Source organism: Apus apus, chromosome 13 (assembly GCF_020740795.1).
Source record: "Apus apus isolate bApuApu2 chromosome 13, bApuApu2.pri.cur, whole genome shotgun sequence".
Taxonomy (NCBI): domain Eukaryota; kingdom Metazoa; phylum Chordata; class Aves; order Apodiformes; family Apodidae; genus Apus; species Apus apus.
In genome coordinates, this window is record NC_067294.1 from 15,439,054 (window position 1) to 15,456,262 (window position 17,209).

The 17,209-nt window shown below is 38.9% G+C and overlaps 1 protein-coding gene across 1 annotated transcript in view; it reads left to right on the forward strand.

Annotated features, from left to right (window-relative positions):
- The window catches only part of DOCK2 (dedicator of cytokinesis 2), a 148,185-nt gene extending 140,936 nt beyond the window's left edge, over window positions 1–7,249 (forward strand). The window contains exons 49-52 of the mRNA XM_051631280.1: window positions 1,115–1,295; window positions 2,778–2,898; window positions 3,868–4,010; window positions 5,337–7,249. Coding sequence (XP_051487240.1) covers window positions 1,115–1,295; window positions 2,778–2,898; window positions 3,868–4,010; window positions 5,337–5,411 — 520 coding nt within the window. The 3' untranslated portion in view covers window positions 5,412–7,249. The remainder of the gene's footprint in view (window positions 1–1,114; window positions 1,296–2,777; window positions 2,899–3,867; window positions 4,011–5,336) is intronic.
- The last annotated feature ends 9,960 nt before the right edge of the window (window positions 7,250–17,209 follow it).

Sequence of the window (17,209 nt, forward strand, 5' to 3'; positions counted from 1 at the left end):
GCTGAGCAGTGTTTGTGTTTCCTTTTTTTAAACATCTGATCTCCCTTCTTGAATTGTTCAATTTTAAGCACTAAAAAGTCAAAGTTGTATGGCCCTAGCTTGAGAGTGTTTCCTCTTAAGATAACTCTCTACTCTTGCATGTTTGATTGCCATTTCATTTTTAAAGACTACTTCCTTACATTTTCTGAGTTGCCTGACAAAGATGTGTAGTATTGCACATGACAAGAAGCCCCAGGCTGCTCTTCCTGCCCCTCAGCTCCCTCTCAGGAAGGGTGTAGCACACAAGCATGATTTTTGCCACATCTACCAGCCCCATGTCTCTAAGATAGTGTCTCCCATGGAACCAGACATCTGTACTTAAGCTGTCAGATCATGCACCTACTTTTAATTTTCATCACGTTACTTTGTTTCTAGGAAGCATGGGTCAACAAATCCACCATACTACTTGTTTAACAATTATTATTGTAAAGTAAGTTCAGCCCCATGTTCAATAGGCTGATTAGATCAGCAGAGAAGGGAGTAAAGCCAGCATCAATTTCACATTTGTTTGAAAAAAGCCCTATCTTTAAACTATAAAAACTAGAGGAAGAGAGGGAGGGAGATTTTTTTTTTTTTTTTTAAAACTGGGTCTGTGTGTTGCTGTTCAATATAGTGAAAGAAACACGAAGATGCATTTAAAACATGACATGAAAGAGCAATACTCTGTTCCACTGTTTACAGCAACCAAAAGTAGCTTGTCTTGCTTTCAGCACCATCATCATCATGCATAAACTTCCCAGGTGAGCTCTGTGTTTAGTCTAGGAGTTCTTAAGCTAATGCACAAATCTTTTAAAAGGGATTTGCACTTAATTAATCTTTTACATTCTTGGCAACATTTTAAGACAATGCCATACCTCCTGAAGGAATTTTGTCATACCTCCTGAAGAAATCTTATTAGCATCTACGGTTGCCAGCTGAAGCACATCATATACTTTTTGCTAAGTTTGCAAGGCTGCATAGAAAGTCAAAGGAAAGGATGACCTGCATTTATATTTTATGAGGAAATGACATCAGAATACTGGTGGCTTTTAAAATATCACTCAGCAACTTGTACTCTTTTCTTTTGTTCCTGCAGCTTTGATCTGGAAGTAGTGCTACCAAAGCCAGTAAAAGCAGAATCAGAGGAGACTGCTCTGCAAATTAATCCTCACCCTGAAGTAAAGATGAGAAGATCCAAAAAAAGAACAAAAAGGAGCAGTGTGGTGTTTGCTGATGAGAAAACAGCACCTGATATTTCTGTCTCTGACATGAAATGTGTATGTTAGTGATTTAGAGTAGTATTTTATAATCCACATTATTATTTTGCTTAGGAAAAGAAAAATGTACCATGGAGAACTCTAGCCGTCATAATGTAAAATAAGCTGGATGCAAAGGTAGGGAATCTGCCCTACCATGATGAAACCTGCAAGATGCTGAGGAGGAAACAATTCAATGGAAAAATCAGAACATCTGTGCTAGATTATCATGACAGATAATATAGCCCTGAAACTGCACATTCTGAAGCTTGGTTAGCTTAAAATGGAGTACTATATTTGGAGGGTTAAACTCACTTTCCTGTGGAGAGGCAATTGACTGTGCTGACATTTCATGGCAGCTCTTTGCAGTCAGGGCTATTTCAAAAGTGATGAGCCCCATACATTTTATACCTTGTTATGGAACATGCAGCTGTTAGGAAATTGCAAGATTGCAAACAGTGCTCCTTAAACGGTGCCAGGCTGAAGTCTAGAAACACTGGCATGTCTCGCTCCATAGATCATCTGAGTGCTCTTATTGCACTGCTACATCATTAGAATGACTTATAGAACTTATAGTATGCTTTTTTCTTTTTTTTTTTTTTTTAATTCCCAGAAGACTTTTCTTCTTTTAGTAAAAAAAGAAATAATTTTTTAAAAAAATGAAAGTTGTCCTGTTGTTACACAAGTCCTGTCTAGATAAAATTGTTGGGCAATAACAAATTGTTCAATTACATGGAGACAGTGTAAGTGATCTGATCAAAAACTTTTGAAGGAATTGTCAAAGGCAAAGTGCATTCTAAGATTCTTTTGGGAAACAAGGAGAAACTTCTGGAGGCTGATGATTGTTTTACACTACATGTACTCATACAAGAGAGACAGATTAAGCACAGTCATGCTCTGAGGAATGTTAACATATGAAACCAAGCAACACCTTTGTCTTGTGATTAAGTTAAATAACACATATTCCTAACAGTGGGAATTGCACCACATAGTGAGTTACAGGATTTTATTTTTCTTCAGAAAAATGTTGACAAGCCTTGCAGCAGCCAAGCTAGATAGCTAGTTAATGCAGCAGGGGAAAATGTTTTCCAAAGTCTGCTTTCCTTGGCAGATCACAGTCAGAGCTGGCTGGCAGTGTTATTCCAAAGGTATGGTACGAAAACCATCCTACAGTTCCAGATTTTAGAATCTCTTCTAGGTAACTTTTTTTAGAAAAGTGTTTTTTTTTTTCTATGTGCAATGAGAATATTTCTCTATGAATAATCTACAAAATCATAACATGTTTTTCACTAGTGTATAATATTATATGTGGACCAAATTCTACTGCTTCTAGGTACTTTTATTGTTTACTCAGCAAACAAACCCATAAATAACTTGGGTTAGATATGATTGTTTATTAAATATTTTGTGCTTTTCACAAAACAGTACTTTGCTTAGATCTTTGCTCCTATGTCAGTTCATCATTAATGTTTTTGTTTGTGGTTTTTTTTTTAATTGAAACAGCTGTCAAGAAAATACGAGTTCATGAGTGACACCAACCTCTCAGAACATGTAGTGGCACCTCAGAAAACATCTGTCCTCAAGCAGATGAGTTCTGTCAGTCGTTCTATGCCAACTATCCCAGGTAAGCTGCTTACAGTAAGATAAGAGTTCTGCACTTCTTTATTGCCATGTTAAGAAAACAGCAGTGAAGGGTTTGCTGTGAGCAGAGCAAGTCACTCTCAGTGGATCTGAGACCAAGGTCACACCTGAGGTGTGTGTTCTGCATCTGAGGCTGGACTGCTGCTACTGCTTGATAGCACTGCCCTGCCTGCTGCTAACCTGCAAATTCTAAGTGTTACTTCTGGAGCCCTGAATTTTGCTTCCTTTTGTATTGTGGGTGTTTCCCCTGCCTTGAAAGAGTGCATTCATCTTCCTTGTTTTGTAGGGTCTCACTTGCAGAAGGAAGGGCTTCTGCAAGCTGCCCTCACAGCTGAGGGCAGCATGTCAAACAGGAACAAATGCTTTGTCCTTTGCTTTGGCATGTGAATATGCCCAAAGGTTGCCCCATAGCAGGGTTTCCACTTCTGCTTTTGACATTAGAGAGCAAGCTCATAAGCCTCCTTCACAGCAAGAGGAAAGGGAAACAAGACAACATAACTGCCCACCAGAAAGACTGACAGTTGTGTGATACAGAGAGGGGGAAAGGGTGACTGAAGGAACTCATTTTGAGGCCAGGGGCCATAGAGGAAATGGGCCCTTACCCCCTGCTTCTTCCACAGCACTTCCCATTCCTTAGCCTACACATCATCTCCCATTTTGAGAGACTGTCCCTGTCTTTCCAGATGCCTGTAACAGACATTTAGCTCAACACAACAGACTGTCATGGCCTCCCTTTTTCATGTATTCTTTGGCCAGATTGGTCTGTATTTTTCACTCTGCAGTTTCAATGTAATGATATTATTTTTGTATTCTAAGGATATAATTAGATTTAAAGTGTCTCATTTCTTCCTAGTAATTGCAGTAGTTCATTATTTTGAATTCTGCTTTGTCTTATGCTGTGATTCTCCTTTTTTGGTTTTAATTTGTGCATCCACTGTGCTTCTATCCTAAGGATTAACTCTGTCCATCAGCACTGTGGCACCTGATGAAACAATTGCATCACATAGGCTGAGTCAGCCAGTGTTTCCTTCCACCTCAGATGGTGACAAGAAAACCTTCAAAAAAAAGAAAGTGAACCAGTTATTTAAAACAATGGTAAGTTCTGTGTGTTTATGGGGAGAAAAAAGGAAGTGTTAGCTCTTCAAAAATCTTATGGTCTGAAAACGGAGCCCTTTAAAAATACCATTATTATAAGAAAAACATTTGTTTTCCCCTTCTCTAGTCAGAGAGTACTGGAAGCCCTGTGGGGAAGCAAAAATTTGCCTCTGGCTGTGCTTCTAGAGCAGGCAGGTACAGGCTCAGGGGTGCAGTTCTGCATCTGTGCCACAAGAGGTCTCATTTGAACTACTGATTTTCTCTGATTTTCCTCGTATAACATGAGCGAAAGAGGAAAGCACTTCTTCCTTGTTCGAGATGATTACTTGAGCAGTTAGCGCTGGCAACAGAGTTAAGTAAGCACAGCACAGATGGCAACACTTGCACAGTGTGAGTCTGTTTCTGCGGTTAGAGGTGCTTGTTGGAAAGCAGAAGTTGGCTTTCTCTGGAGTCATTAACGTTGCTTAAACAAGTTGCCTTCCTTTAAAGTAGGAAACCTTTCACTGGCTTCTGTGGTAATTTCACAAAATTGAAACTTTAATGTAGTGTTTGAAAGAAAAAAAAAAGTATATTCAGTGCAGATACTGAGATTCAAAAGTTTCAGAGTTTTCCTGTTTTTTTCAGGTAGTGGGTGGCATTTACTGCTGGTAGCTACTGATAAGCATACTTCATAGGCACCCTGTGACACTTGTAATATTTTACATGTCAGCTCTGTTCATTTTCTAAACAAAGGTTGATTATAGTTTTTAAAATTATTTTTATTTTCCTGATAATAGGTTTCATTGCTATCCATTATTTTCTGCAGTCTTCTATAAAATGTAGATAATGCTTACAGGGACCATACAGCAATGTTAGGAAAATCTGCATTTAGTTGTGTTCATAATAACATTTTTCTGGTAGGAACAAGAATACCCTATTAATTTGAAGTCTGTAGGATTTCACTTATATTCAATTTATCACATATGTGTTCTTTTCAGACCCAGGATTAACAGCTTTTCAGCATGAACTCATCTACTCATATTTAAAACTAGATAGCATATAAAATAGGGAGAACAAAATGTCCTTTTTACTAGTCTGGAGAAGGACTGAATAAAGCTAAAAATGCATTTGTATAGTGCTTCTCAGCATGATGGGAATCATGTGGACAGGTTTAAATACAGGCCTGTGATTTTGCAGGACAGAGAAATTAATTCAAAATACCCAGGATTTGGTCAAGGTGTCTTTTTTCTAGCCACAGTGTAAGGCCACCAGCTAGTAACTATTATCCATATTACTGAATCCAACCAATACAGCAGTTGTTTTAACTCTGTTCCTCTGTTTCTACAGCGCATTTCCAAAGTTCTGGAAGATGGAAAGCAGTCTGTGGAGCACCATTTCAAATCTTCATCTACAGATCTGTAATTCATTCTGTTACAAGATCATTTCTTGACTGAAAATAATTACATATATACTGTCTACTTGACAAAAAAGGCACTGATAACACAGATGGCTAATACAGAATGTTAACAATCATGGGCTCTTATAAGTTACTTGTGATGTAGATAGAAGAATAACATTTAAAGAAAATAATACAGGATGTGCCCACCAGGACATGGAACAGAAGTTCAGCCAGCCTCTGTTTCTGCAGGTCACTGTGTGTTCCCTGGTGACAAAGCTTGTTCCTGGGAAGACAGAGTCATTAAAATTCCATCTGCAGTGATGTAAGTTTGATCTTGCTCTTTCCAAAGAGCACAGAAGTTATAGTTTTCTGTAGCTTGTATAGACATACTCCAGCTATCTTTAAACTGCTGCTGGCAGTTCGAGGCAACAGATGGCTCAGCACAAAATAGCCACTAGACAATTTACGCTGTGGCTGTAGTTGGAGTTGCAGTCCTTGGATCCCTCTGCTGCTCCCACAACACTCCTCTGTATCCTCAGTCTTTCTCAGGGTGATGCCCATGATTGTGACACAATATGCCTGGGTTATTTTCAGAACAGCAGCTACCACAGTGGAAACATGCGCAGAAGTTGATTAATCCAAGTACAAATTGATACTCCTTCCAGCAGTATGATAAACAACAGTTGCCTTTTCTGCTGTTCATCAATAAAATGTTAAAAATTTATTTGCCTTCACCTTTTGTCCCTGAAATCCCTAGGTGTCATTGTATATAAGGTAATAGTTTTTTACTGATGGGAAATGGAACTGTACAAGTCCAAGTCTTCTGCTTTCAAAATTGATTTTCCACAGAAAAATGTGTCTCCAGCTCATGAGGTAGACATGGAAGATAATGCCTTGTTGACATGAAGCTAGACAGCACTGCAAGTCAGCATCTCAGGGATTTTTTTAACCTGAGATACAAAGGCAGGTATGTTATCCTAATACGAAGGCTTCTAGAAGGTGAAAAAATAATCATTTTCCTTCAGTAGTTTATTTTTTTTTTCAGGCACCTGCATAGGTTTATATTCATTAAATAAAATACTCCCATGTGTATTGCAGTGTTGTGGATGGGTGAGACTAGCCTTGTTGAAATTATTTTTTTCTGAGTGGTTGAATCAATGGAAAGACATCTTCAGTTTGTTATAAGGACAACTATTTCTATGAACAATTTTACTTTCAGCATGAATAGTTTATTTAATGAGTTTAGACTCTCTTTGCAAGTTGTCACTGTGAAGCTGTTTTCTAAAGAAATAATTAGCGATTGTTTTCTGTGAGAAGTTTGAAATATTTGCCATTGAAACTTAAACTGTGCCAAGAAATATTTCTCACTAGAATAACCGTAGACAGCAAAACAAGAAGGGTCCAGTTTTAACACTAACTACAGTGTTTGTTGGCATGGATAGTGGTAGAATTTTCTTTCATTTGCTTTTCACGGCAACTTGATACTGGTTCTGAGGGAGCACAGAGGAAGAGCAAGGCTTTTCTAGAAAAACAACACCCCAGTTTAATAGAGTAGGTTATTTTTGAATGGGAGAAAGTGCAGAGTTGAGGGGTGTGTATTTAACATCCTGTTACCCTGGGGGAAGAAGAGGGAGGATACCCAGGTTCAGTATTATTTGTAGATCCATTGAAGAAATAATGATATCTCAAAATAAAAATTATTTGAAAAGAAAAGGTTTGGGTCTAGTGGGAATGAGTAAGAAAAGGATGATTTAGCAACTGTTTATCCTTTGTAAAGAGACCTGTTAAAGCTTCCCTTTTGCTTGTTGTATTTTGCAGCTGTATTTTCATGTGAGAGTGAAATAAAAGAATTTTAGCTCAAGCTGTTGTTATAAATGGTAATTGAAGAACTGTGATTCAAAATTAAAAAATTACAAAGAATGGAAGGGAAGGAGGAGCCCAGAAACAAATATCAGGAAGGCAGGACCACAATGTTCAAAGTAAGTCTGGTGTTTAGCTAGTGGTTAATTAATGCTTATGGCTTTTTCTCAGGTTTTAGTATAATTTCAGATGAAGTTTCTACCCACACTTAATTTACCAGATATCAGCAAAAATCTTTTTAGTTGTCTGGCATCACAAATTGTCCTCTTCTTGCCAGTTTTGGGTTTGTTTCAAGCCTGAAATAATGTAAATCAACTCTGAGCAGAAAAGGAAAATTAACAAAGAGAAAATAATTGCCAAGAACAGGACATAGATGGAACTGGAATTTTAAGGATGTTTGGATAACAAACTCCAACCATTCACAAGTTTCCAGAAACTGTGTACTGACTTCTAGTCCCAATGAACAACACAGCATGAACACCAAGTTGTGTGCTGGGATAATGTGTAAGTGTGGCAACTTGACTACCTCTGTTTAAAAATGAAAATCAGCACTGAATATTATAATTTCTGTCACAAGCTAAACAAGCCTTTAGTGAAAGTATGTGGAGGGAGATCTACTTGGGCAGCAAAGACCTTTGTATTTGACATTTTTTAATGTGAAGCACAGAGGGCAGAATTTTTCTCCAGGATAGACTAAGCTTTTGGCTGCTGTCCCAGGAAGTTAATGAAGCTGGGGTGGCTTCAGCTGTAATCTGCATAGATTACCATGCAAGGTCAGAAAATCACGTATGGACAGTCCTTATGTGTGCTTTCTGTATTGGTTTATTTCACTTCTCTCAGAGGTTTCAGGTAGGCTGGACAGTAACAGCCTGGCTTTCTGGGTTGCGTGGCACTGAGCCTAGTGATTGAGTAGGGTGAGTCTGTAACAAATAATTTGTTTAGCATGGGGTAGGAAAGGCTTCATGTGCAGCTGAGACATTATGTGCCTGTAGAAAGCTGTGAGACAGGATGCATTTAAGCTGCATGCCATGTATGTTCAGTTCACTACATATCTGAACTCCAGATGCAGGCACCTTGGCTTTACCTCTGGTGGAGTGCAGCACTGGCAGCAGGAATGGTCTGGCTGCAGAGGAGCTGCTGTGTCAGTGCAGCATAAGAGCCAGTCATAGATGGCAAATGTTACCATTCCTGCCCTTGTTTGTGCCATGTGCTGTCCAAGTCCTCATTATGAAATTACAATTTAATTATTCATTCTGGGGGGAGAGGGGAATTTAATGCTTTTAAAATACCAATTAAAAATTGGCTGGTGTGAGCCTATATGAAGGTGTTCAGAGTATAAGTCAATAAGGATCACGTTTCTGAGCAGGAAGGAGAGTTTTATTAAAGGTTTTACAGACCTTAGGAACACACTGTGTTCTTGAACTGAGAATAAATGTGTGATAGACCTGTGTATTTGTTGAGGTACTGCTTGACATTGAGCTTTTTATCTGTATCACATGTGGTCTGTAATCTTTTTTATTAGACAATGGAAATTTTGGGTTAGTAGAGTCCTGGAATACTTTGGGTTGGAAAAGACGTTCAAGAACAGCTAGTTCCAGCCCCCAGCCAAGGTGATGGGTTATTCTGTGTGGAGTCCACAACCACATTAGGCATCACCGGATCTTTGTTTTCTTTTTCTTTGTTGATGTCGTTTTGTTTGGTTTTTGGCATTTTCTGTAGTTCTCAGATTTGTTCCATGAAGTCCCTGACCTTCCTTTAGAGACTCATGAAGGCAGGATTCTCTCTCTGTCTCGGGTTACCACAGTCTTGAGAGGAAGAGGATTAGATTTCTTCATAATTTCAGATGTGCACAGTTGGAAATTAACCATTTTCTCCTTTTCTAGCCTGTTTGTAGTTGATAGAATGTAACAACAAACAAGTTAATTTCACTTGCCCAGTATGTTAAACTAAAACAGCGCAGTACTGCAATTAGATTTTCCTGGATGTGCTACTAAAGCATCACAGGAACAGTAGCCTTAGTAGTGTAAATGACTCTGAGAGTCTGGAATGTGTCTGATATCATCAAGTTTAAACTAAAGGAACCTTGTGCCATCCTGACCTCTGAAGAACAGAACTCCTATAACCTCCATGGAGGACTGGTCTGCTTTCCATCTCAGGTCTGAGACGCAGAGTCAGTTTGCTCCCCCAGTTACTGATACAAGGAAGCTGTAATGGAATAACACCTTTGAAATAATGACAGAACTGAAATCACTGAAAGCTAGTCAAGCTCCCATATAGGTCTCTTCCACCCCGCTCATGGGATGAGGACACTTTTAAACAAGAAAAACTGTTAAACATGCTTATAAAATAGCATGGACAGAAGTAGGTGGCTTTATGATTAAATCCGCTTTCTGTTTAAGTCAGTGAAGGTCTAGAGTTTGTGTTTACAGCAATCTAATCACATAATTCTCTATGCTATGTTGCTCTTCCATTTTAGGGATTTTAGCTAAATAGTCATGGTAAGACCCTTTTTTATTCTAGCTTCAGTGCAATGCTATTTAACAGATGAAACTTCCCAGAGACTGGTTCCATTTATGCCAATGTCAATGGGAATAATCTAGGCTTAGGGCATCCTGTTTAAAACAACAGCAGGAAATTAAAAGGAATAATTTGGCCAAACATAGGAATTCAGCCAATTATCTTTTGCATCACCCCTTTTTAAAAAATAATTTCTGAGAAGGGAGGAAATGAAACAATTTAAGGAACCTTTTGTTCTTTAATTTTTGGAGGTGGGAAGGTCTCCTTACATAAATGTTATTTTCTGAAGAACATGGAAGTATTCATGAAAAAAGCTTGGAGCCATATTCTAGCCTGTATGCCTTGGAGTAGTCACTAGTACTAAAGTATTTACTTATATTTCCCTCCCAGAACTGAGTTCCTATGTGCTCTTAGGCATCCAAGGTCTTTTTTGAGAGGAAACATTGTGCAACACTTCAGGGGCAGCCCTCAGTTGTAAGGACTTCAGCATTGGCAATATTTACTGCTATGGGGTGAGGAGACTGGTTGTTCTTTATTGACTTAGTCTGTAATTTTCTTTTCTGATTTGCTATCATGATGCAGTGTGTGCTAAAGATTAACACTGTAAACCAGTAATTGCTCTGCAAATAAACCTCAGATAGGCCATGGATTTAATAAACTTTAAAATGTTAGATAAATTTAATCATGGTTTTATACTGAGGACAGTGTGATCTGATTGGTTTGGGGATAGAATTATCCCTTTTCAGTGTAGTTTTTTTCTTCCAGAGTAGCAGAAAGCTCCACTGTGCCATGAGTGGGCCTTCATATGGCTCACCCTGCAATTAGGCTGCTGCTGGGTCTGTGCTATAACAAGTGTAGTTTCTGTGTTAGTGATTTTTTTCCTGAGTATTAGTGTGTGCTGCAGCTCCACACGCCCCATTATGCATGTGGCTACTCATGCTCTGTTCCCTAACAGGTTAATGTGAGTGGCCCCAAGGATCTCTCCTTCACCTTTAACACTTTATAGGTCTTCCCATTCAATTGGTTCAGCTCATGGCAGGTGGGCTGTTTCCCATGTTTCCATGGGTTTAGGTGGTGATTGATTCAAAAAGGTGATGGAGGTCAACTGTCATTTAAGGCACCTATGCCTTAAGTTGGCTTGCTGGCAGCCAAAAAAAGATACTTATTTAGATGAAGCAGTAGGAATCTTGGACTGTTGTTGTAACTAGAAAAAGTCTAAAAAGCCTCTGTGTTTGACAGATATTTGAGGGACGATTTTCCCCAGAATATTTGCTCTTACATTTCTATACAGAAACAAACCGGCCTGGACAGAGTTGCTTTAGATGCAGCTCTTTCAGCCAGGAATAACATTTTATCATATATTAAAGCATGTGATGTTTGGATACCTGGATTCTACAGATACTGAGGAATGGGCGGTCTTGGCTACGTGACTTCGGTTGCTTTGAAACATTTAGCAATACTTCAGTGGTGCTCTGACACACTCAATAGTAGTAATGCAGTGCTTGTTTAATTTTGTAGAATCTTTCTTAAGTGCTTGTAGACTTTCACAAGACAAGAGAACAGTGTTATTGGAGCTCAGTGCTGGAGAACAAAAGAGCAAAGAAAACAAACCTAAAAGAAAAACCTAAGTTTCTTAAGTTTTCCAGAGTTTCTGCACAGAAGGCTTCTAATATGAAAAAGTTAAAAATGTTTACATACACCACTGCTTATTTCTACAGATCCCATAATCACAACTCTAGATCTATGTAATATTGCTTAGGGGACTGTGATCGCACCAGTATAAAAATTTGTTACTAAATCATCTCCCCGGCAGACCTGGACTAATTTGATATGTTTTCAAAAACGGTCACTAGGGGGAGGTGAGTAGTTGCAAGACTGCTCGTATTCTAGAGCTTAAACTATTGATCTGTCTACCCGGATCCCGGGAAAACCCAAGTGGAGCAACTGGAAGTGCAAGGATTATTAACACTGTAAATCATCCTTTTTACAAGTTAGATGATCTTAGTTTACTGCAGGTAAACTCTGGTTACATTAAAACAACCTTAAGTTTATGTATGACTGGGTGTGTCCATAGAGTAGTTCACTGCACTTACACCAATTCACTTACTAGTTTTAGTTGCTAATTAATTTTACCCAAGTGTTTCTGTTGTACAAGTACCCAGGGGTGTACAACACTGTGAACAAGACAATTTAAAAAATAAAATAAAATTAAGGAAGTTAGGTTTTCTGAAAAATCCTTGGTTCTGTAATGTCTTTTTGATGAGATCCCCATTTAATTTGTGGAGTGGGAGGAGCTGATTTATCCATGCAAGCAAATACCTTGATGCTGAAATCTGACTGAAAATGAACTATTCACATGTTACTGTTTTTTAATATCTATAAAACCTGTTGTGAATTCCACTGATATGCACAAGAATTTAAACTTTGACAGGTTTTGGGAAAGGTGTACAGGTTCATTTCCTTGGAAAACACAATTAATGTTCATACAATACTTCATCTAATTTTAGGACCATTTCTTTCTAGTGTAAACAAGCATTTAGTGGCAGGCATAGAAGAATAAGCAGATAATCTGAAAGAGGCAAGTATTTCAGCTCTTTGGAAGCTGGTAGTAGCAGTGGGGTTGTCAAAGTATGATTGATTGAAGTATTTATATCTATATTAGTTTCCCATAACTGAGAGACACTTCAGATTTTAGCATGAGGCATTTGTTGCAGAATCTCTCCGTGTCTGGTTTAGACTTGAGCTATCCCTCTCTTGCAGGGCTACTTGTGTCTGTGTGTCTAAGCAGCTGGTCCCATGGGAGCCATAGGCAGCCAAATGGAAGCTACACATTTCTCACCTGCCTATGACCTGTCCTGACTAACACCTGAGTCAAGGGACAACTAACCCCTCTACCATATTATAAGTTGGCACGATGGTGCAAGACCTTTGCTGAAGCAAGAGTTAATGGCTACTTTTGTTATAATACTTCTCATGATCAGAAAGCAGCGATGAACGTTTATTAGGTTTTACAGTCTTCTAAAACCCCACTTATCAAGCAGCCTTAAAAATCCACAGTGGTTTTGTTCTGCAAGATTTAAAAAGTCTAAGGGCATTCTAGCAGTGCAGCATTTATGGCACAGACCCAAATGATATTGCCATTTCCATTAATTTAATGTTCAACCTGCGTTTCTAGAAAGAAAGCTCCGTTCCTTTCTGTTGCAATACTGTATGTTACATTTCATATGCTTTTGCAATGACCTTGAGATGGCATTGGTTTGCCTGCTACACCTCAGTTCTTCTGATGGTCTGGTTTATTTTGTGCATATGCTGGACAGTGAAAATTAAAATAAGACATGAAGACTTCTACAAGTATCCTTCTAGACAGCTGGGAATATAGGTAATCTGTCAGTATGTGAAAATGTTTTACCAATGGATACTGAACTGCTTCTGAATTCAGTGCTTGAATTGTTTGAAACTAGGTGGCTTGCTTGGTATAATGAGTTGCAGATGAACCCTTTTCTTTTAAAAAACATTTTTCTTTCTTCTTTGTGACCACGTGAAAATCTTGCATGAACTTCAGGTAGTTGTCAAGCTGTGATAATACACCAGGACTGGGTTACAAACAGTGTTGACAGTACAGTCTTAAACCTTCATATTCATTAAAAATAGGTCTCTGCACCCTGGGATTATTTGGCAATATGTGTCATGATTTGGATCAAGTGTAAACAATCAATTTAATTTCTGACTAAATATCTAAAGTGCATGAGTACTTAATATTGGCCATATGAGAGACAAATGATACGCAGGATCTTTTCAGGTTTGCCATGATGAATTTACTACTACAAAATGTTGAATCTGAGTCCTTAGAGTGGGTTTGCACTATGTTGTATTTTGCATCATGCAGGCATAGTGATTGTGAGTGAAGTTTTTTAAAACTGTCACACTGTGAAACAGCTTGATCCCCTAAAGGTGTTTTTGAGCCTGGCAGGTGTCACGCTTCATTTTGCTTAATCATTTTGAAAGATGCTGTTAAGAAGGTAAGCAGGAGGATCTCAGCCAAAATATTACAGAAGTGTAGAGAGAGATTTCTGTATTACTCTCTCCTTTTTGACCTCTGTGCTTGTGCTTCCTGCTGTGTGCTGGTGTGTATGCACTTCTCCCAGGTCACTGCATTTCAGAGGTGCTGAATGTGAAGGTTCGTGTGGAGTATAAGTGAAAATGCTGAGGAATCCCTGTTCTAATGAAATGAGTTATGAACTTTTCATAACCCAAGACTTCAGAGGGGTTTGTTTTCCCTTGTAAAAGGGCAACCAGTGTGAATAAACATTATTGTTAGAGAGATACTTAGGAGCTGGCCTAAATAAAACCTGTGGGGGATTACAGTTTTACAGTGACTCAGCCTCAATGTTGTAGATTTTGGAGCTTCACTGAAGAAATCAAGTGAAGCAAATCTTCATATAATACAAGAATTGGCAACAGTCTTTGGTTTGACAGTGATCTGTGGTTGATCAGGTGTACAAGTGGTAGAGATGTGCACTCAGGGCTGTACAGTGCTGTGCTGTAGGAAAATGAAGTGTTACAATGTGATGCATCCTGCCTACAAAGACCTCACCATGCTAATGCATTGTGATCTTTGCAAGTCAGATTAACTAAATTATGATTACAACAGCAGCCTCCATTTTATTTATAGAATTTTTAAGCCCTGAACATGACCTGTTAGTGTAGCTTGGACAGCACATCTGTCACCTTTTCCCAGACTCGTTATGGGGAAACCTATTGCTCCTTCTCCTTTCTCCATTTTTGGGTTTGCTACCTTCTCCTTCCAGCCCTGCCAAGAACAAGATTATCAGTGGTGAGGAGCCCAGGGCAGTATTCCTGGCTAGACTCGATTGATTAACTCCAGTTCTGACCAGCTCTGCTCTGCAATCACAGCTTGAGCAAAGTTTATTCTTTCCATGCTGCCTTTTGCCTGCCTAAGAGCATCTGCAGCTGAAGGTGTATAGGAACATGTACTGCAGTGAGTCTCAAGCACTAAGGTGTGCCCAGAGTACTGCCAAAGTACCATTTTTACTGGCATTGTTCATACTCTGATCTGAGTAAATCAGGCACAGTCAGTTGAAAGAAAAATGTTGCTGACCAGATTGTGTCTATGCCACGAGCTGTGCCAGCACTTAAATGCCAGGGTGGGATCAGACCTTTGCACTCTCCTTCAGAGCTCTGTAGGCAGAAGTGTATGGTTGTCTTTGAGCTTCATTGCTCTAAAAGCAGTACTTCCCATTCTTGACCTGAGTCCTTGCTTTCCTTAGTTCTGTGTGAAACTGTTCAGACATCACATCAAGGTAGGTCTGGTAGTAACATCCATTCCCAGACACCCACAGAGCGCAGCTGGGGGTTGCTAAAATGCACTGCACCAAAAGTTCATCAAGTTTAATTTGTGGAGGAAGTTTTACAACCTTCATCAATCTCTGGTTGCAGAAGTAATATTTTTTTCCTTTGTAAAGCCTGTCACATTTTCAAAGCAAGTATTCACTCAGCACCCACCTTAATGTGCTTTAACTGTAACTATGCATGCAGAGCACCACAGGGAATAAGTATTTAGAGGCAGCTCATCCAAGTCCATGATGCACTTAGCTGAATTTTTACTTCTTGGAATAAGTGAACCCTGAGCTGTAATAAATTTGGAAGTTCTTTTTGTTTTCAAGAGCTTTCTTGGTAAAATTCTATTTGTTTAGAGGATCAAAATTTATTATGTTTTCATACTAAATTCTGGGTCTTAGTTAATTGTAAAAGTGACTCCTGTTCTTATTCATTTGAGCATTTCTTAAACATTTTGTTCCGTCAACTCTTCTGGAAAAAACAAAGGGATTTATTAGCAATATTTATAGCATTAATATTTGCAAGACTACAGATACCCTTTTAAATACATTTGTATGTTAGCCAGTTAATTAGGAAGCTGTAGGCAATGTTGCTCCAGTAGCTGTTTGCATGTTTGTAACTCAGATTCTTAAGCAGAGAAAAAAACTCTTAGGTAGCTTTCATGAGGAGGCAGGTACTCACATGATTATTTCCTGGAAAATGAATCAGTATTTGGTTCTTTTTGTCCAAGTCACCTTTGCACAGCACTTCTCATTTAGAAATTAAGTCCTGCTATGTTCCACTGAGCTTTTGTGCAGCATGAAAGAATAAGTGAATTGATCAACGTGTGATATAGCAAAAAAGTCTTTGGTGCAGCCAGAAATTCAAACCTACAGCTCAAAACTCATGTTTCTGCAGAAATTGTAGGACTAGAGCCATCTTAAGGGCCTTGTCATACCAGGATTTTTATTGCATAGGTTATTAAGGATTATTAAGTTCCAAATGTGTGTATGTGCCTCAAACATAACATATGCAAATATCACTTCTGAAGGGACCTGTGCTTCTCATTACGGTGCAGTCTCATGCAGTGACACAGTCGGGAGAGCTGTCCTTGTTCTCACACAGGTGTTGGTGAGATTGAAGCTCCTCCTTCAAAAACCCAGGGTGCCATGCAAGTATTCTTCCAACTCCTAGGAGAGCTAGAGTTTTTTTCTGGTTACTTAATTTTAAGGAATAAACTTTAGTCTCAATAATACAAATGAAGTTATTGGAAATGAGCTGAAGAGAGTCGTGCTGAGCACCTCCTCTTTGCTGCCTGGAAATTCTGCTAAGAGGTTTTACAAGCTCTCTGCACCAATCCTGCAGCAAATAATCATTTCCCATCTCAGTTCACCACTTCAAGCTCTAAAGAAAGGTTTGATGATTAAGCTTGAATTTTTTTTTCCTCACAAGATTAGTCCTTACTTTAGGGAGCAATTCCGTTTATATCAGTAAGATTACTCACGTGAGTAGCCAGCTACAGAATTTGCCTGTAGTACCGTGATTGCCTAGGGGGAAGTACAAGCAACCCTGCAATTAAAATTACACAAAGAAAAGGAGGTCTGACCTTTTCTTTTTCTTATTTTAGTATGTATATATGACTGCTGTTTCATTGATGAGTGACAGTTGCTTTTGCATTCTGAGGTGTTACGAGGAGCAACACAAAATGGCTTTTCTTTAAAAAGAAAGATATTAAATGCTAAAGCTTTGTTGTGAAAGGTAGAAAAAGGAGGATCTCGGATTAGAGGATTTGACTTCAAGGCACCTTAGGCTCTCTTTGTGTTCATCACATTAGTGGAAAATTCCTTCATTCATTTAAGAAGATAAAAATTTGTAACTTTCACATTTGGTTGATGTGACATCAATGACTGGCTGGGACTGCCAGCATTCCAACAAGGATATCGTCCTCATCTGCAGCCACTCAGGGCTGTGGGGTGGAGCCTGCAGCACAAGCTGAAACATTTACAGGTGCATAAGTAGGTAGGGAAGGGCACAGGTGATGCACCTGTCTCAGGAAAGCAGCACTAGCACAGGTGTGTCAGAACTTGCCCGCTGCCTGTGTTAGAGC